At 41.2% G+C, this 21,021-nt stretch overlaps 1 protein-coding gene across 5 annotated transcripts in view; it reads left to right on the forward strand.

Annotated features, from left to right (window-relative positions):
• LOC148054102 (E3 ubiquitin-protein ligase UHRF2-like) overlaps window positions 1-21,021 on the forward strand; it is a 162,431-nt gene that overhangs the window by 80,761 nt on the left and 60,649 nt on the right. For all 5 annotated transcript variants that reach the window (XM_087770975.1, XM_087770973.1, XM_087770972.1 and 2 more), the window contains 2 exons: window positions 8,812-9,074; window positions 16,111-16,329. In XM_087770975.1, the coding sequence (XP_087627101.1) occupies window positions 8,812-9,074; window positions 16,111-16,329 (482 nt within the window). The remainder of the gene's footprint in view (window positions 1-8,811; window positions 9,075-16,110; window positions 16,330-21,021) is intronic.

A 21,021-nucleotide genomic window follows, 5' to 3' on the forward strand; every position in this document is an offset into this window, starting at 1 on the left:
TGGTGAGCAATTGTAGAGTGTATCACTTGCTTTGTATATTATTATTGTATTATATTATTATTATTGTTGTTGTTGTTCTTATTACTACTATTACTACTGTTCTATTTTATTTTACTTCAGTTATTAAACTGTTCTTATCTCAACCCATGAGTTTTCTCACTTTCACCCTTCCTATTCTCTCCCCCATCCCACCGGGGGGGGGGAGTGAGCGAGCGGCTGTGTGGTGCTTAGTTGCTGGCTGGGGTTAAACCATGACAGTCCTTTTTGGCTCCCAACATGGGGCACGAAGGGTTTGAGATAATAACAGATTAACCAGAGCTTATTAAGGAATTTGTATCTGTCAACAGTTGCCGGTCATAATATTGATTCATCTGTTCTCGGTATTAGTCTACCTGATCTGCACCATGCTCCTGTTTTCGCAGTACGTGTTAAAGATAGGTGTTGGGTTTTGCAGTTTGCTGTGCTCTGCAGTGATTAGTGATGTTTTGCTTTGGAGACTTATTATTCAAACACTGACCTTGAGCGTTATCTGGTATTTGAGTTCTGTAGTGAAGCCATCACTGTACTTTGGGTACCACCTCATGGAGACAATTAGCAATTATACCTCTTCCTCTGAGAGGTTTTTTATGGAGGAAATACAGAATGGCACCTTCACTGCCTTCTTCTATGATGTTTCCTCCTTCATTACAACAACTTTTCAGTATCTTGAACATCCTTGGGTAGTTAAGATACATCTATTGGTAGTTCTTGGGAATACTGTTTTGGTTTTGTCTAAGGTGAATAAGCAGTTTAAGAATATCATCCAGAGATCTGCCCCAAGGCTGGATAGTTATGAGTGGCAGGGTGTGTGGGAGAGCATGGGCAAATGTCTAGGACGGTGGGCCCCTCCAGTGTTTTGGAATTTCACCCCTGAACAAGTGCAGAATCCTGAAAAATTAGTAGAATATTTGGAAAAAGTATGCTGTCACCCTGGCAATTCTACGGAGACACAAATCACCGCAATGTGCTGGGGCCTGGCCCATGCCTACCGAGCCCTATTCAACACTATTCAGAACCCTCAAGGGGAAGAGAAGGTCTCTGGATCTGATGACAAAATGACAGGCGCCGCGGCTACACCAGCCCCCACAACAGGCGCTGCGGCTGAACCAGAGAACCAAACCATGCCAGTATCAGTCGCCCCTATATAGAAGAAAAAATACACAAGAAAATCAACTCATTTAGTAAGGGCTGATGATGAACCAGGGCCATCATGAGAACAAGAGGAGGAAGAGGCAGAACCCACAAATGAGATGGTAACCACCCGATCCCTGTCCCTGAGTGAGCTGTGAGATATGCGAAAAGATTTCAGTCGTCGTCCAGGCAAGCGCATCGTCACCTGGCTGCTCCAATGCTGGGATAATGGGGCCAGTAGCCTGGAATTAGAGGGTAGGGAAGCCAAGCAGCTGGGATCCCTTTCTAGGGAAGGGGGCATTGACAAAGCGATTGCAAAAGGGGCACAAGCCCTCAGCCTCTGGAGGCGACTCCTGTCAGGCCTGAAGGAAAGGTATCCCTTCAAGGAAGATGTTATATGTCACCCAGGCAAGTGGACCACCATGGAGAGAGGTATCCAGTACGTGAGGGAATTAGCCGTGCTGGAGGTGATTTATGGTGACCTGGACAACAAGCCAAAGATCCAGATGAAGTCCAGTGCACACGACCCATGTGGCGGAAGTTTGTACAGAGTGCACCATCATCGTACGCAAACTCTTTGGCAATAATGACCTGGAAAGATGAAGAGGGACCAACGGTGGATGAAATGGCTGGCCAACTCCGACAATACGAAGGAAGTCTCTCTTCCTCCCTACGCGCCTGCATCTCGGCTGTGGAGAAACGGCCTGACGTGCTAGCTGAGAAATTATCCTGGGAGTTCCAGCGATTCAAAGAGGACACGTCCTACTCCTCACCTGTAAGGACCAGTATCTCAGCCGTTAGGAGTAAGCGTCCGTCTGCTCAGGAGAGAAGATGTAGTGAATACACACCACAGGCCACCCTGTGGTTTTATCTGCATGACCAAGGAGAGGACATGAGGAAGTGGGATGGAAAATTGACCTCAACCCTAGAGGCACGGGTACATGAGTTGCAAGGAAAAACAATTACAAAAGGTGGTTCTTCCAGGAAAATTGCTGCTCCAGTTTCCAGTGAGCAGTTCCCCAGAAAGAGTAAAAGGGCTGATCTTAGTCCTGATTGTAATGAAGGAACTCCTGACTCATATTTACAAGAAGTAAGTAATGGATAGTATGACCAGGACTAGAGGGGCCTTGCCTCTAGCCAGGTGGAGGAAAGGGACAACCGGGTTTACTGGACTGTGGATTCGACGGCCTGGCACATCAGACCCACAGGAGTATAAGGCTTTAGTAGACACCGGTGCACAGTGTACCCTAATGCCATCCATCAAGCTATAAAGGGGCAGAACCCATCTGTATTCCTGGAGTGAGAGGGGATCCCAACAGCTGACTGTATTGGAGGCTGAAGTGAGCTTAACCATGAATGAGTGGCAGAAGCACCCCATTGTGACTGGCCCAGAGGCCCCGTGCATCCTTGGCATAGACTACCTCAGGAGAGGGTGTTTCAAGGACCCAAAAGGGTACCGGTGGGCTTTTGGTATAGCTGCCTTGGAGACGGAGGAAATTAAACAGCTGTCTACCCTGCCTGGTCTCTCGAAGGACCCTTCTGTTGTGGGGTTGCTGAGGGTCAAAGAACAACAGGTGCCAATCGCCACCACAACGGTGCACCGGCGGCACTATCGCACCAACCGAGACTCCCTGATTCCCATCCATAAGCTGATTCGTCGACTGGAGAGCCAAGGAGTGATCAGCAAGACTCGCTCACCCTTTAACAGTCCCATATGGCCAGTGCAAAAGTCTAATGGAGAGTGGAGACTAATAGTAGACTGTCATGGCCTGAACGAAGTCACGCCACTGCTGAGCGCTGCTGTGCCGGACATGCTAGAACTTCAATATGAATTGGAGTCAAAGGCAGCCAAGCGGTATGCCACAAATGATATCGCTAATACATTTTTCTCAATCCCTTTGGCAGCAGAGTGCAGGCCACAGTTTGCTTTCACTTGGAGGGGGGTCCAGTACACCTGGAATCGACTGCCCCAGGGGTGGAAACACAGCCCCACCATTTGCCATGGACTCATCCAGACTGCACTGGAACAGGGTGGGGCTTCGGAACACCTGCAATACATTGATGACATCATCGTACGGGGCAACACAGCAGAAGAGGTTTTTGAGAAAGGGAAGAACATTGTCCAAATCCTTCTGGAGGCCGGCTTTGCCATAAAACAAAGTAAGGTCAAGGGACCTGCACAGGAGATCCAGTTTTTAGGAATAAAATGGCAAGATGGACGTCGTCAGATCCCAATGGATGTGATCAACAAAATAACAGCCATGTCTCCACCAACCAGCAAGAAGGAAACACAAGCTTTCTTGGGCGTTGTGGGTTTTTGGAGAATGCATATTCCAAATTACAGTCCGATCGTAAGCCCTCTCTATCAAGCGACCCGGAAGAAGAACGATTTCAAATGGGGCCCTGAGCAACGACAAGCCTTTGAACAAATTAAACAGGAGATAGTTCACGCAGTAGCCCTTGGGCCAGCCTGGGCAGGACAAGATGTACAAAATGTGCTCTATACTGCAGCCGGGGAGAACAGCCCTACCTGGAGCCTCTGGCAGAAAGCACCAGGGGAGACTCGAGGTCAACCCCTAGGGTTTTGGAGTCAGGGATACAGAGGATCTGAGGCCCGCTATACTCCAACTGAAAAAGAGATATCGGCAGCATATGAAGGAGTTCGAGCTGCTTTGGAAGTGGTTCGTACTGAAGCACAGCTCCTCCTGGCACCCCGACTGCCGGTGCTGGGCTGGATGTTCAAAGGGAGGATCCCCTGTACACATCATGCAACTGATGCTACGTGGAGCAAGTGGGTCGCACTGATCACACAACGGGCTCGAATAGGAAACCCCAGTCACCCAGGAATCTTGGAAGTGATCATGGACTGGCCAGAAGGCAAAGATTTCAGAATATCGCCAGAGGAGGAGGTGATGCGTGCTGAAGAGGCCTCACTGTATTATAAACTACCTGATAATATGAAGCAATATGCCCTGTTCACTGATGGGTCTTGTCGTCTTGTGGGGAAGCATCGGAGGTGGAAAGCTGCTGTCTGGAGTCCTTTACGATAAGTCGCAGAAACTGCTGAAGGAGCAGGTGAATGGAGTCAGTTTGCAGAGGTGAAAGCCATCCAGCTGGCTTTGGATATTGCTGAACGAGAAAAGTGGCCAATGCTCTACCTCTGTACTGACTCATGGATGGTGGCAAATGCCCTGTGGGGGTGGTTACAGCAATGGAAGCAGAGCAACTGGCAGCGCAGAGGCAAACCCATCTGGGCTGCAAACCCATCTGGGCTGCTGCTCTCTACAACTACCTGAAAGGAGGTTGTAGCGAGGTGGGGGTCGGCCTCTTCTCCCTAGTAACAAGCGATAGGACGAGAGGAAACGGCCTCAAGCTGCGCCAGGGGAAGTTTAGGTTGGATATTAGGAAAAACTTCTTCACCGAAAGGGTAGTCAGGCATTGGAACAGGGAAGTGGTTGAGTCTCCATCCCTGGAGGTATTTAAAAGAAGGGTAGACGTGGTGCTCGAGGACATGGTTTAGTGGCGGACTTGGCAGTGCTAGGTTAACGGTTGGACTCGATGATCTTAAGGGTCTTTTCCAACCTTAACGATTCTATGATTCTATGATTCTGTTCTGGCAAGATATTGCTGCCTGGATGGAGAACCTCGTTGTAAAAGTACGTCACGTAGATGCTCACGTACCCAAGAGTCGGGCCACTGAAGAACATCAAAACAACCAGCAGGTGGATCAGGCTGCTAAGATTGAAGTGGCTCAGGTGGATCTGGACTGGCAACATAAGGGTGAATTATTTCTAGCTCTGCGGGCCCATGACACCTCAGGCCATCAGGGAAGAGATGCAACATATAGATGGGCTCGTGATCGAGGGGTGGACTTGACCATGGACACTATTGCACAGGTTATCCATGAATGCGAAACATGCACTGCAATCAAGCAAGCCAAGCGGTTCAAGCCTCTCTGGTATGGAGGACGATGGCTGAAATATCAATATGGGGAGGCCTGGCAGACTGATTATATCACACTCCCCCAAACCCTACAAGGCAAGCGCCATGTGCTTACAATGGTGGAAGCAACCACTGGATGGCTGGAAACATATCCCATGCCCCATGCCACCACCCGGAACACTATCCTTGGCCTTGAAAAGCAAGTCCTGTGGCAACATGGCACCCCAGAAAGAACTGAGTCAGACAACGGGACTCATTTCTGAAACAACCTCATAGACACCTGGGCCAAAGAGCATGGCATTGAGTGGGTATATCACATCCCCTATCATGCACCAACCTCCGGGAAAATCACACGATACAATGGACTGTTAAAGACTACACTGAGAGCAATGGGTGCTGGGACGTTCAAACCTTGGGATACGCATTTAGCAAAGGCCACCTGGTTAGTCAACAGTAGGGGATCTGCCAGTCGAGCTGGCCCTGCCCAGTCAAGACTTTTACGTACTGTAGAGGGGGATAAAGTCCCTGTAGTGCACATAAAAAATATGCTGGGGAAGACAGTCTGGGTTACTCCCACCTCAGGCAAAGGCAAGCCCATTCGTGGGATTGCTTTTTCTCAAGGACCTGGGTGCACTTGGTGGGTGATGCGGGAGGATGGGGAAGTCCGATGTGTACCTCAAGGGGATTTGATTTTGGGTGAAAATAGCCAGTGAACTGAATTGTATGATGTTAGTTGCTATATAATACCAGATGTCATCACTTCAATGATTACTATGTGCCCTATCAACAGTATACAGTAAGAATCACCCAGATTAATGAAGAATGAACTTTGAGGAAACCGAGCAAAGTGCAGCAGTGATGGAACCAGGACTGGCTTCAGCATGCAACAATCCAACACCACACACCATCTCTCCTGCCCTGAAAGACTGTTCTGACAGATGAAACCCAAAGTCATGGACTAAATGAACTCAACAAATGTTTTAGAGGGATAGCCTATAGACTAAGGAAATGATATCTCTGTGTGTGTGTGTGTGTGTCTCTCTCTCTCTCTCTCTCAAAAGACTGGAAAAGTGGTGGTGACTAATTGGAATGTATTGGAAAGTGTAAGACCCGGGCATGACGTAGATGGTATGGAATAAGGGGTGGATACTGTCCTGGTTTCAGCTGGGATAGAGTTAATTTTCTTCTTAGTAGCTGGTATAGTGCTGTGTTTTGGATATAGTATGAGAATAATGTTGATAACACACTGATGGTTTAGTTGTTGCTAAGTAGTGCTTACACTTTTTAGCTTCCCCTGCTCTGCCAGGTGCACAAGAAGCTGGGAGGGGGCACAGCCAGGACAGCTGACCCAGACTGGTCAAAGGGCTATTCCATACCATGTGACATCATGCTCAGTATATAAAGCTGGGGGAGTTGGCTGGGGGGCAGCGATCGCTGCTCGGGGACGTGCTGGGCATCGGTCGGTGGGTGGTGAGCAATTGTAGAGTGTATCACTTGCTTTGTATATTATTATTATATAATAATAATATTATTGTTGTTGTTGTTGTTGTTATTACTATTGCTACTATTCTATTTTATTTTACTTCAGTTATTAAACTGTTCTTATCTCAACCCATGAGTTTTCTCACTTTCACCCTTCCAATTCTCTCCCCCATCCCACCAGGGCCGGGGGGGAGTGAGTGAGTGGCTGTGTGGTGCTTAGTTGCTGGCTAGGGTTAAACCACGACAATAGTTCAATAGACTGACTTAAAACAAGGTAGAGCTTTCATTTGTTTATTATATGTTTATCTTTTAAAAAGGTATGTTTTTAATATTGTGGGAGTTGAGAATAAAAATTAAATTGGATGCTGGGATTTTACATGGGCGGGGAGGGAAAGGGTTGAATTTTTTGATAGGTTTTTTTCAAGCAAGCGTGTGAAAAGTAAGAAGAAATTGGCTCAATATGATATATACTTTATGTGTTACATTCTTACCTTTCACCCTCTATCTCTCGGTAAATTTGTTAGTTCAGGAACTGCCTTCATTTGTACTTCAAATTACCTAATGACTGCTTCAATTTAAATACTGATAATTAATATCATTCGTGTTGTTTTGTTTATAGATGCTGGTCTTTGGGTGTAGTAAGAATAAATATCCATCTTGCTGCTTGATTAAGGCTATAAATTAAACCATACACATCTGTGGCAAATTAAACTGCCCTCATTTTAAAAAACTGTAAACACGTAATACAGCCCCTGAGGCAATTCAGCCTTATAAATTTATCTCAGAAAAATGAGTTTTATAATTGTTCTATCTATGTATCAGTACAGAGCCTGCTTATTAAACATTTTGGAAATGCACGATTCTCTTGTATGCATCATAGTGTGGTAAACCAAGTTTGTTCATGCCCTGAGGTTGGCTGCTATGTTAATGTGTTATCTTTTGGGCTCAATTTTTTTGTTTTTTTGTTGTTTGGTTGGTTTTGGTTTTGGTTTTTTTTAAGGGACATTTAGATGGTCTTTAGATGGCAAATTTCCTTCTTTATGTAAAAAAATTAGAAGAAAAGGATGTTTTGCAAATAAAGTAAAACTAAAAATACATCTGTGAAACATTCCTGTTAAAATATTATTTCCAAAATGAGCGTGAAAAGTAGTTCCCCCAATTTGATTTTACAGTAATTGAACCTATTCTGAGCATTTTTAGAATTTACTTTAAATGTTTCATCTTAGAGTCCTCTTCCATATGCCTTATCTTCTTCACTTGGTATGGCTCCATAGCAGTTCTATTGCAATAATGTTTTCTTATACTTGGTGTGCAGTGTATAAAGGTGTTCCTTAAGCGTTTGGTTTTTTTTTTTTTTAATACTATTTTAATCCAGTTAATATTTCAAAGAAAATAACTGTTTACACACTACAGTTTTTAAAAGAATGCCTGTGTAACTGAAGCGATGTATACCTCAGTGGTTTAACTTGAATCACAGGAAAAACCCTGTATTGTTGAAGTAATATGTATTTAATTAGTTGAAGGCTTGAGAAAATGTGTTAGGATAATGAATGAATGAAACATGCTCTACAACAGAGTAGTTTCATAACTTACTACCAGCACTATTGTGAGCACAGAAAGGAGCAGAGTCATGAGAGACTTCTGTTTCTTGCAGTTGAAAGATTTATGGAAGCACCAGTCTCAATTGGTTATGATAGCAGCCTTGTTAGACTTGGAGAGCCCATCTCCCTCCCCCCTCCTTTCTCAAACATTGAAGGATTCAGCAGCAGTGCAGGTCAAAAAGAATCAGGGTTAATTAATAATTCCAATTTGGAAGTCCGGGGAAATCTTAAAATCTGGTTGTGGGCTAATATTTTAAGTATATGTGCTTATTTTAGTCATAAGGAACAATTCCATGAAGCAAGAAAAAGTTCAGTGGAAAGAGAGATTAAGCTAATTTGTAGGTTAAAAAAAAAAAAAAATCAGCCTCAACTTTTAAAAATATATTTTTTACAAATTGTGTTCATAACAGATCTTATTAAGATTAGAGGAATAAAATACTTAAAGCACAACGCTTGAATGACTGAACATTGCTCTAACTTACCCAAGCCCAAACCAGTATGAAATCAGCAGTGTAGAATTTTTTTCACTGACAGTTAAGTAGTTTAGTCAGTTTTCCTTTCTGTTCTTAACCAGGATTATAGAAAATAAATATTCATTATCAAATTTTCCTTTTAGATAAACGAATTGGTGGATGCCCGTGATGTCAGCATTGGAGCCTGGTTTGAAGCTCATATAGAAAATGTTACTCGAGCAACGAAAGGACATAAGAATGGTAAAGCTCAAGTAAAGAGTGGCAATTCTTACAAAAGGACTAATGGAAACTTAAGTCAAGATCATTCTAGAGAGAATGCAAATTATTTGGACAGTACACCATCCACATCTTACTCAGACTGCATGGACACTGATGAAGAAGCTATTTATCATATCAAGTATGATGAGTAAGTGCTTCTGATATTATTTTGAGGACATCATATGTTATGATTTGGTGTGTATAAACAAAGAACTTTGTTGAAGAAACTTGGAATCAAAGAGAGTAAGTTCAATATTGCAACCAAGGAAAGAAATATTAAAAAGCCATGATGTCTTTCAGTCAGATATAATGACTATCCTGAGAGTAATGAGGTTTGTTTTCTTTTATTCACAAGTTCCTGTGAAGTATTAACTTTATCTTGACTTTATGAAACTCAGAATCCCTATCTCTAAGGAAAGGAAACTATGCATTGGATTTTTCTGTACTTGTTTTTCTATGTAAAATATAAGTTAATATTTTCTTTAAAAACTACTCTGCTCATATTCAGGTCCTTCCATTGAAGTCTAAATGAGTGTTTCATGGGAGCAAATTCTGGTGCTTGAATTGTTTAAATTTTGTTTTAAAAGTAATATTTATGCATGAGATGACAGGTCTGCACTTCATGTAGAGGTTTCTCGTAGAGAATCTGATGACTGGGAACATAAAATCAGTTCTGAGCTGGAGCGAGGGTACAAAGGGATTTTTTTATTTTTTAAATCTGTGGTACAAGCAAATTTCAGAACCTACGACAGACGTGCTAGAGTAGAGGCTTTGTGCCATAAACTCAGTGGGATTTGCAGGGATTTCTCATCACCAGCTTTTGCACTGATGCATTCACATAAATTGGATCCTAGATTTTTTAATGATGCCTTAATTTGCTGAAGCAGCTAACTAAGCTTCTAAACCAATGGCATCAATGAGAATTTTTTATTACAGAGAACAACAAAAATATTGCACTGTGGCATGTGAGATTAAAGGTAAAGGAACATACGTTTACTTTACACAGAAGCATATTCAGTATTAGTCTTGTTGAGGATAAATTCAATTCAAGTTTTCAAAATATTTTTTTAGGTATCGATTTCAAGTTTTGTTGTTTTTAATAATTACAATTTAAACCAGTTTTGCTAGGGAAAAACCAAGAATGTTGAAGACCTAAGCTGAACATCTTTTAGCTGCTCTTGGCAATACTAGATACAACTTTTCTTTATATACTTACCTTGGAGGATAATATAGCTTTTTGTCTGAACATGGTGTTCAAATGCAGTTTTATATCTGCAGCCATCAATTTTTTTAACTGCAGATATGTTTGTCCACACAACAACAACAAAAAAAAAAGATAGCTACTGTGTTGAAAGCAAAAATGCACTTAAAAAAATATTGAAATACTTAAATTCAGAACTTTCTCACAACTTTAGTCACCCAGTATCATTACAGTTGGACTAGATGATCGTCGCAGGTCCCTTTCAACTGAACTATTCTAAAAAAAAAAAAAATTGTCTCTAAAACGATAAATATGCATCATGGCATGCTTTCAAAGGCCTGGTTCTAAGATTGGTTAATTGTGTAACATCACAGAAGTATTTAATTGAGCAAAGGACAAAAATTTGAGAGAGTGTGTTTGTAATTATTGGAGTTAAATTATGTTCCTCTTTTGTAGATAGTGTCATTTTATGTGAGTTAGAGATTCGAGGGAGAAGCCACCTGTGAAGTAGAAAGTATAGTCAGGCTGATCTGACTTGCATAGGTGTACCTATGCTTACAAAACATCAATTTTACTTCATGTGTACCTTAAGATCTAGCATTTCCAGTAGATGCAGACAGTCGTCTTAGTCTTCCTATAACACAATCTTTCACAGGTTTGTGTTCTTAGCCAGTGACCATCTTAAAACATTATGTCTAATTTTGCTTATGTCATGGGCATTTACTTGATTGACCTGAAATGTTAAAAGTTTGAGCTTTCGGGGAGAAAAGTTATTTTAAAACTTTCTAGCAAGCAAGATCTATGCATTTATCAGCTAATAGAGACTTCGGTAAAAGTTAACAGCCTACATACGACAAAACACAAGGCATCATTTGTGACACTTTGTATTTACCTTTCAACATCCCACTTCTTTGTTCTTTGAGCGGTAGTTAACATGCACATTCACACGGTGGGTGGTTGTGCATGCACTCATAACACTGGCTTCAGACATTAGTCTTTTCGCCTTTTTGGTATCCGTAGAGCACACATATCAAACACAAGGGAGGAAGAATACATGGATAAATAGGGTAGCGTGTACTGTGCGTCCTTCAGTTCTCAGTTCCAGGTGTTCTTATCCTATTTGCCATCTCTTTGTGCTTGTTCTTTGAGGGTCATATTCTACTATTAGTTCCTATTTCTTCTGTGCATGGTTGCTGTTCCTGGATGCTTAGATTTGGGCTAGGCTGTGTGACACCAATCCACCTTGACAGCCTTTTCTTACTGTGTTCTTCATTGAAGTAGCTCATTTCTCCTTCCTTCTGCCTCCTACAGCAGATGATTTCACCCTGGCTGAAGGGCTTTAAGCTCCTTGCCCACAACAGGAGCGTTCCTGCCAGAGATGGAAGCAGTTGCTTTTTCTGCTTTGGGAAACTGCATGTCTCTGACAAGCAACCTGCAGATGGAGACCATAAGCCTGGTGCCCATAAAGCCATCAAAACGTCTTTCTTACATTATGGAGAAGACTATGTGCCCCTGACACAGATTGACAGCTGCTCAGATCCTCACTCAGTATCTAGACTGGTTCTCCTTCACTGCTTGTTTTGTTATCCAGTCAAGAAAAACTGTCCACCAAGAAGGCTACAGCTGAAGGACAAGTCTGTTGTAATGTTTTGAGATGGGGTTGGGAACGTGGAGTAGACCTACGCTTTGTTTCTGAGACTTCGTGTTACGGCAAAGATTGTTTGATACCCAGCTGTTGTGGCAGGTCCAGTCTGACAATGCATACACACAAAAGGGGGGGGGGGGGATATCAAACATTCATTTTCTTTCTGTTTACATCTGGAACTGACTACTCAGTGATGTTTATTCAGAAGATAGCTATTCACCCTTGATCTCAACATGAAGCCCTCCACTGTCATAGATCTAGTTCTTTGGACCAAGCTTCCTAGTACAGGTCTATTTCTCCTAGCTGTCTTCAAACCCCAAATATGCCACAGGTCTCCACTTAAATGGAGATCTAGAGCTGTTTTGGGGGGTTTTTGTGGGCTTGGTTTGTTTTGGTTTTTTTCCCCAGTTGTCCCATTAGTATTGACACTGGTCAATTCAAGAGCAAGTCGAATGTTGACCTAATATATCTTGCACCTCTGTAGTCGAGAACCTTAATCAGCTTTATTTATACTGGAGCATGATTGTGTTTTTCTTGGGGGCGGGGGGAGAAGACCATGCTAAGATGTCCTCCAACCTCCTTGTAGGTATTGAAAGGCTGCTATTAGCTGCCACCACCACCATCCCCCCACCAAGCTTTTCCTTCACCTGACTGAACAAGCCTAGTCCCCCAGCCTCTCCTCACAGAGCACATCTTGACAGCCATCTTGCCAGCCCTCCACTGGGCTAACGCCAGCTTGTCAGCATCTTCCTTGCATTGAGGGACCTAAACCAGGCATAATATTCTAGATATGATCTAACAAGTGCTGAGTAAAGGGAAATAGTCACTTCCCTCAATCTATTGCCTATGCTCCTGTTGACACAGCCCAAGATGCTGTTGGCCTTCTTTGCTGCCAGGGCACACTGCTGGCTCATGTTCAGCTTGCTGTCTACCAGGACCCCCAGGCCCTTTTCTGCAGAGCTGCTACCCAGCCAGTCATTCCGCAGCCTGTATTGTCACAGGGGGTATAGTGGGTTGACCCTGGCCAGCAGCCAAGTACCCACACAGCCGCTCGCTCACTCCCCTCTCCTGCAGGACAGGGAGAAAGCAGAAGGAAGATGAGAAAACGTGTGCATCAAGATACAGTTTAAAAGGTGAAGCAAAAGCTGTGCGTGCAATCCAAGCAAAAAGAGGAATTCATTCACTAATTCCCATCAACAGGCAGGTATCCAGCCACTTCTTGGAAAGCAGGGCCTCAGCACACATAACGGTTGCTTGGGAAGACAAACGTCATAACCACAAACATCCCCCCCCCCTTCCTCCTCTTTCCCTGAGCTTTTATTGCTGAGCACAACGTCACATGGCATGGAATATCCCTTTGGTCAGTTTGGTCAGTTCGGGTCAGCTGTCCCAGCAGTGTCTCCTCCCAACTGCTTGCACACACCCAGCCTACTTGCTGTGGGGGCAGAGTGAGAAACAGAAGGCCTTGATGATGCGTAATTACTGCGTGTAACTTCTGTTGTCTCTTGAGGATCACCACAGGATTTTAAAAGAAAGTCAATAAATAAGAAAATACCTTTACTAACCATAATTGTATCTAGCAATATTTTTTTATTCAGGTGTTACTGATATGGATTCTTTAGTGAAAGTGAGAAAAATGAAAATTTTACAGTATTTTCTTAGTTTTTGAGCCTTTTTAAGAGGATGGTTTTTTCTCTTGTATTAGCTTGATTTACTTAGCCCTGCATATTCCCATTTTCTGCTACCTTAGTTACATACTCATCTTGTATATTTGAGAGTTTAGGTTTTAATTTAACATTGTGGTCATTCGTATAAATAACATGTTTAAATATAGGATGAAATTTGACATGGAGTAAGTAGCACTACCTAAATATTTTCTCTATGCTTATTTTGGTTTGTTATTTAAGACAAGTGAAAGGGAAGGAGAGAAATAGTCTAGATGGTGGAGGTCATAAGATGGAAAACATACTATTTTTTGTGGATTTACAGTATTAGATATATCTGAGGTCAGAATTTTACTATAAATGTATAGAATTTATTACTTACATGATGTAATGAGGAACAGCATTATAGTGCTTAATGTACTTAGACATGATTCCAAAAGTGTGAGTTAGACTCAGTCTCAAAGGTTTGTGACAAGTGGTGTTCCAGTTATAAAAAAGTATCTAGATGTTCAATCTGTGATGTTGGCTATGGACAAATATGAATGCCAGCTGCTTCTCTCCTGTGTCCCATTGAATATAAATATTGGTGTGCCTTAGCTTATTGAAAGGATTCCTTAGACCAGGCTTAAGGTGAGTGGTAACAACTGTAAAAGCCTCTGCACCTGGTAGTCTTTTAATAATGAGACTTCTTGCACATCAGGCAGAAATTGTGAGACCTAGAGGGGGAAGATATATTCAGTTGACACACTTTTGCCCTCATATCTGTAAAGTTAGAGCACCCCATTACTAAAAGTTGTAGAATAAATAGAGAGATGGAGAAGTCATGTAAACAGTGTGGGTTTTGCAGTACATAAGAATATCCTTGTTTTTTATCCTTGATCCAGCTTCTGGATAACAGAGGTATTGATTTAGACTAAAACCAGATGAATGTCTTGATTATTCAAGTAGAATGGCTTTTTAATTTCATCAGGTGAATTGTTAAAAGGTTACATGTGGGTTTTTTTCTAAAGAAAATATTACAATTATACTTTCCTCAAGCCATGCCACTTTGAATTTTTCCTTTTTTGTAAATCAGGAACTTTTTTCTTAAATTGATAATACTGTCTGAGATCAGATGCATGTCTGTGCTGGAAGAGAGGAAGGTAAAAGATGACTGTAACTTCTTATATAATGACTTCAGGACTAACTTGGCATCCAGAGAAAAGCATGGAGTAATAAGGATGAATATTGTTCCTTTACAGTTCTCCTGTAGTCTGGAAGTTCAGACGTCAAGCACAAATGAGTGAAGAGAAGGGCTCTCAAGTGTGCTTTTTTTTTGCTAAGTTTCTTAATAAACTGCTGGAAGACATGTAGTTCAGAGCTGATGGAAGAACTTAACCTTCTCTTCTCTTCTCTTCTCTTCTCTTCTCTTCTCTTCTCTTCTCTTCTCTTCTCTTCTCTTTTCTTATTAACCTGTTTTAGTTTAAGAGGTTATATTTCTATCTTTTTATAACAGTTCAACTTCCTTTTCCTACGGTTATTTTCAGTGTCCACATTGCACAGTTTTTCCAGCACATAAGGAGGCTATGCAACCTCTACAGTCACTGCAAAATGGCTTTACACAGAGAATTTAAGACTATGTTATTAAACAGAATTGGCACCTCCAAAACGTTAAGCACCTCTTTTTTATTAATTTATGCTCTTTAACTGTAGTACAATCCCATTCAAATAGCCCTACTTTAATTGTTCTAAATGAACGTCTTTCAACTTGAAAAGGGAATGGAGCTCACTAGAAATTATTCATAATATAGCTGGGATAGGGGAGGGGGGGATAATCAGGTTTCTAGTTAAAAAAAAAAAACTGCCAAAGAACCCAAAATCCCATAAATGTCTTTTAGTGCACTTTTTTCTTTCTGCCTATTCTTTATTTCTTATAATTTTGCAACCCTTACTGTATCTCATTAAGAGAAATCCTGAAGTAATGCTTCTCTGATTTAACATAATAGGGTTTTAATTTTATAACTGAAGAGAGAAAACACTTTAAAACTATTAGCTGCCATGTCTATTAGAAAGTCTTAGAAATAGTCCTGATTTTGGTTATGGATTTCTGCAGTTAGCTATTTTTTTAAACATTGTTTGGTAAATGGAATGTGGACTCGTGCAATCTTCATCACGAGATTTTTTTATACATGCTGTGTTTGTAGTTTTGATTTTTTTTTAATGAGCTAACATTGTCTTAGCTATGTTGTTATTAAAATTGGTAGAAATGTAACAAATGTATGAAAGCCAAGTTAAACTAGAATTGAGCAGTTTTGAAGATTTGAGTTTTAATCTTTGTTGCTTTTTCACTGTTGGCTTAATTGAGTCCTTTGACTTTACTGAGAACAAATTTGATCTGTGCCTATGTGGAAACTTGAACTTATAAAAAGAAATCATCAAATGTTCATGGATTTTTTTTCCCTTTGGATTGCTAGATGCTTTTTCTGCTATGAGATTAGTCAAGTCACTAGTCAGCATTTAGACTAATATAAAATATAGAAAAAACATACTAGATCAAATTTTTAAACTGAGTTAAGCATTAACACTCCCAAAAGTTATTTGGAAAATTGTGCTTCTGGAAAACATTTGTCTTTAACTTACTTCTTACTACTTTGGGAGTACTAATTGTTACTTCTGTTCATTTTTGCCTTTCAAGGTATCCAGAGAATGGCATAGTAGAAATGGACACCAAAAATCTTCGACCACGAGCAAGAACCATTCTGAAGTGGAGTGAACTAAAAGTGGGTGATGTGGTGATGGTTAACTACAATGTTGAGGCTCCAGAAGAAAGAGGATTCTGGTTTGATGCAGAAATTACCTCTCTGAGAGAAATTTCAAGGACTAACAAAGAGGTTCATGCTAAAATTCTGCTGGGGTAAGATTTCTTTGGCTAATATGAAAAGTCTATTTACATTCTTAAACAAGCAAAAAAACCCTAAAGCTTTTAGTTTTTGTTTGCTACTCATCATTAGGTTAACATTAACATACTGTATTTCCGCAGCTGAGCCAGGTCTGGGGTTTGTCCTCTGCTAGGGGAATTAAGGCACATATCAAAGGTTCTAAAGGAATTTCCTTCACACACGAACTCCAGACCTGACTCAGGGATGCAAGCTTCAATGTCTACTGATTGCCATCCTTTCGTTCCTTGCCAGTCCCATTGTCAATGATCTACGGGATAGATCACGGATCTGGCAATATTAAAATAGTGGATTCCATGAGCCAGATATTCCCATTTGTCCTGTAAGTTTAGTGAACCAAGAGTCATATGAAATTGGGATTTCTTCTTCAGAGTAGCAGGATGTCAAAGGAGACAATCTACAAGAAAAGAACAAAATGCATCCTGTCTAGGCTACGAGTCAAGCAGCAGGTAGTTATTTGAGTTACTCTTTTCAGAATGCCTTCATACAAATCTAATCCTAGTACCTCTGTAATTAGAGCTGTGGTGATGGTATTGGTAGGGGGAATACATGCTTGCACTGTAGTCCCTACAAGAGCTTGTGAGGGTGGCGAAAGGAGAGGCTTCTGTAATAGGTGAGTTGGAGGGATCATTGGTAGCTGCAGAATAGGGAAAGGAGAGAGGGGTGAGAATAAATGGTTGGGACCTCAAGGTCAGACTCTGATGATAGTGGAGATACCAAAAACCCAATGCTGAACGGTAATGGATTGTGCACATCCTTCAGGAAAGGAACATTGCAAAGGACATAATGAAGAATAGGATGTAAAACCTTAAGTGTAAGGGGGCGATCCCCAAGGAGTTCGTGAATATCAGAAAGGGCAAGGAAAGTGAAGAGGAGAGGAGAGGAGAATAGTTCAGTTGAAAGGGACCTACAACGATCATCTAGTCCAGCTGCCTGACCACTTCAGGGCTGACCAAAAGTTAAAGCATGTTATTAAGGGCATTGACCAAATGCCTCTTAAACACTGACTGGCATAGGGCACCGACCACCACTCTAGGAAGCCTGTTCCAGTGTTTGACCACCCTCCCTGTAAAGAAATGTTTCCTAATGTCAAGTCTGAACCTCCCCTGACACAGCTTTGAACCATTCCCACACGTCCTATCACTGGATACCAGGGAGAAGAGATCAGCACCTCCCTCTCCACTTTCCTTCCTCAGGAAGCTGTAGAGAGCAACGAGGTCGCCCCTCAGCCTCCTTTTCTCCAAACTAGACAATCCCAGCATCCTTAGTCGCTCCTCATAGGACATGCCTTCCAGCCCTTTCACCAGCTTTGTTGCCCTCCTCTGGATGCATTCAAGAACCTTAAGATCCTTCTTAAATTGTGGGGCCCAGAACTACACACAGTACTCAAGGTGAGGCTGCACCAATGCTAAATACAGTGGGATAATCACCTCTTTTGACCAGCTGATTATACTGTGTTTGATGCACCCCAGGATGCGGTTTTCCCTCTTGGCTGCCAAGGCACACTGCTGACCCATATTGAGCCTGCTGTCGACCAGCACCCCCAGATCCCTTTCTGCAGGGCTGCTCTCCAGCCACTCCTCTCCCACTTTATACTTGTACCTGGCATTACTCCATCCCAGGTGCAGAATCCAGCATTTGTTCTTGTTAAATTTCATGCCACTGATGATTGCCCAATGCTCCAATCTATCTAGATCCCTCTGCAAAGCCTCTTGTCCCTTGAGAGAGTTAACAGCACCTCCCAGTTTAGTATCATCAGCAAACTTGCTAATGGTGCATTCAACTCCTGCATCCAGACCATTGATAAAAATATTGAACAGAATGGGGCCTAAAAAAGCATTCTCCCATTCCTGATATGAGGCTTGCACATCTTGCCACCCCTTGCTAACAAAATGAGGATTGCCTTTTCAGGAATGCCCAGGGCCAAATAGTCTTTCCATGCTTCAAGGTGCTTTGGGTCAGGGCCCTTTTGCACAGGCTTAGGGGGATTTTTAACCACCCGGAGACAAGGAGGTTTGGTGGTAACTATAGCTGCATCTTCAGGGAGATGGGTAGATAACAGAACGGGCATAGCAGAAACTACCTCTTATGATACCTGGGTTCTGTACCTGTAAAGCAAGAGCCTATTGACAATAAATGGGCTCTGAGTGGATCAGGACTCTTTTTGACTAGTGGGTGCCACTGGGCCTCAGTGGGACATCCCCATAGGTCTTCCTTTACCATAGGGGCTACATCTAAAGTGCAATTGATAACCAACCTATCTATGTGGAGTAGGAAAAAGAGAAAGCCTTGACACTGTATAAGCACTGCTCAGCAGTAGCCAAAACACTGGTGTGTTATCAACGCTGTTTTAGTCACAGATCCAAAGCACAGCACCATGTGGGCTGCTATGAAGAAAATTAACACCATCCCAGCCAGACCCAGTACACCTGTTTAATTTTAGGAACTTAGGTATAGTTCTTCAGAAATTCAGTAGTTTTTTGCATAAATCCACATGACAACTTTAAATAGGCTGTGACATTGCTTTTTTTCCCCATCTTAAAGAATGCAGTCTTTACAGTTTCCTTGAAGAATTCACTGCTAGCCTTCTCCTCTCTTGCTAGCTTTCTTTGTCCCTTTGACACAGAGTCCTTTTCTTACCATATCATATTCACAAAGGAACTGAAGGCAGTTGGATTCAGTTTGTTGTCTCCAGCTCTGTAGGAGGATGGAGACACAGGGATGCATGTGTTACCAAGAGTGAAACTGTTACAGTGTAAATTGAAGTGAACGTTTCTTTTTAGCTAAGAAAATGTTTGCTTTAGTGGTGGCACCTTCTAAATTTCACCACAACAAACAGTATCGTAATTCTAAAAATATTTTCCTTAAAATGATTTTAACCATTCAAATTTTAGAATGCTTTTTATTGTAAGAATGGAGGAATGTTGAATTTTTATGAACATTTCTAATGTAGGACATGATTGATTGGGAGAGACTGGCAGAATATTTTTATGATGAGCCGCAATTTAATATTTTGCTTACGTACCAGAAATAGTTGCATTTTTTAAATGTGAAAGACCTTGAGTTGGTAGCTTTTGCAAGCATATGCAAATCTGTTTTGAGTATTGCTTTTAAATTTGGGTTAACAGGAGTGATTTAGATGAAATATTTCAGTATATTATGGCTTCCCATGGTTCAAAATGTAGAGGAGGCATATGAATTAATTTTGGAGACAATTGTCATTTAAGAAAAAAACACCCTCAAATCTAAAACAAGACATTGAATAGGAAGTTTGAATTATTAACCACAAACTTAGCAAGGGAGAAGTATTTTTTAAAATTAAAAACAATCCAGAGATCTCAAGATCGTAGGATAATTCAGGTTGGAAGGAGCCTCAAGTTGTCTCTAGTCCAACTTCTCAAAGCAGGGTCAGTTATGATGTCAGACCAGGTTGCTCAGGGCTTTATTCAGTCTGATCTTGAAAACCTCCAAGAATGGAGACTGCACAACCTCTCTGGATGCCTGCTCCGCTGCTTGACTGTCCTTATGGTTTTTCCATTATATTTATTGCAATGCATTTAATATGTGTATGACATTTGGTGAACTGCAGAAATGGACTTCACGACCTTCTGCAAAACAAAACTGTCCAGAGGTTCATTTATATGAACCTTTGATTATTGATAATGTTTTTAAAACTGCTCTTTGGGGTAGTTTTTTTTGTGGCAAGGGTTCTTTTGTTCCCTCCCACACCATTAAAATCAGTTAACCAAAATATGCTTTATTTTGGCAAAAACAGATATTTCAGGTGGTGTCTACATTATCTGATAAAAACTCTTTATTTCAGTTAGAAATTTCATGGATCAATTTTAATTTTTTTTTTAAACCTAAGTAACCTGATAGTTATGTTTAAATTTTGAAGATGGTAAGTAGATACGACTCCCTATAGTATTCTTATTTCACTACCTTGTGGAAGAAATTTGAAAAAGCCACAATAGAGAAATATTGTATTCCAGGATGGTGAATTTCTTTGGCCAGATAAAGTACATTTTCTAAGTAGAATCTTATTTATTTCAATGAGTATTCTGCCTGACTAAGTGTTCAGGCTTTATTGATGTGTTAATAGCTTATACATGTGGCCAATCAACTATGACAGTATGCAGAAAGCAAGATTTTATGAGCCCTGATGTTTCTTATGATTCATCCAGGTATAATTCTGAGTCACCTGAGTTACCCCAGTCATTCATCTCAATTAATGGTAAAAGTACAAGATAAACTTCCTGGAACTGATAAACTTGTGTAAAGAATATGCTTCAACGGGAATTACTTGATTTCAGGTATTTGGGTTTGTACAATTAATCCTTTAGTGTTAGTGTTAGTTATTAATTCTTTTCAATAAAAACTGTAATTTATCATGAGAGACTTATTTTTAGGTGATTAATTATTTGTTAACTACTTACTTAAGAAAAAAACTTGGCAGGCAGTAAAGGGAGGCAGAAAACTTGCAGTTTTTCCATTCACTGACTTTTTCTCTCTTCAATATTATGTTTAAGAGGGCTTGAATATTTGATTCAAAATAATACAACTTTTTATTGATCTTTATTGCTTTTGACAAAGGTGTCACTGAGTTGCTGGCACAATGACAGGAAATAACAAGGGCATGTATGTTTACA

This window comes from Nipponia nippon, unplaced genomic scaffold (assembly GCF_047370975.1).
Source record: "Nipponia nippon isolate SJK-2023a ecotype South Korea unplaced genomic scaffold, ASM4737097v1 scaffold_34, whole genome shotgun sequence".
NCBI classification, from domain to species: domain Eukaryota; kingdom Metazoa; phylum Chordata; class Aves; order Pelecaniformes; family Threskiornithidae; genus Nipponia; species Nipponia nippon.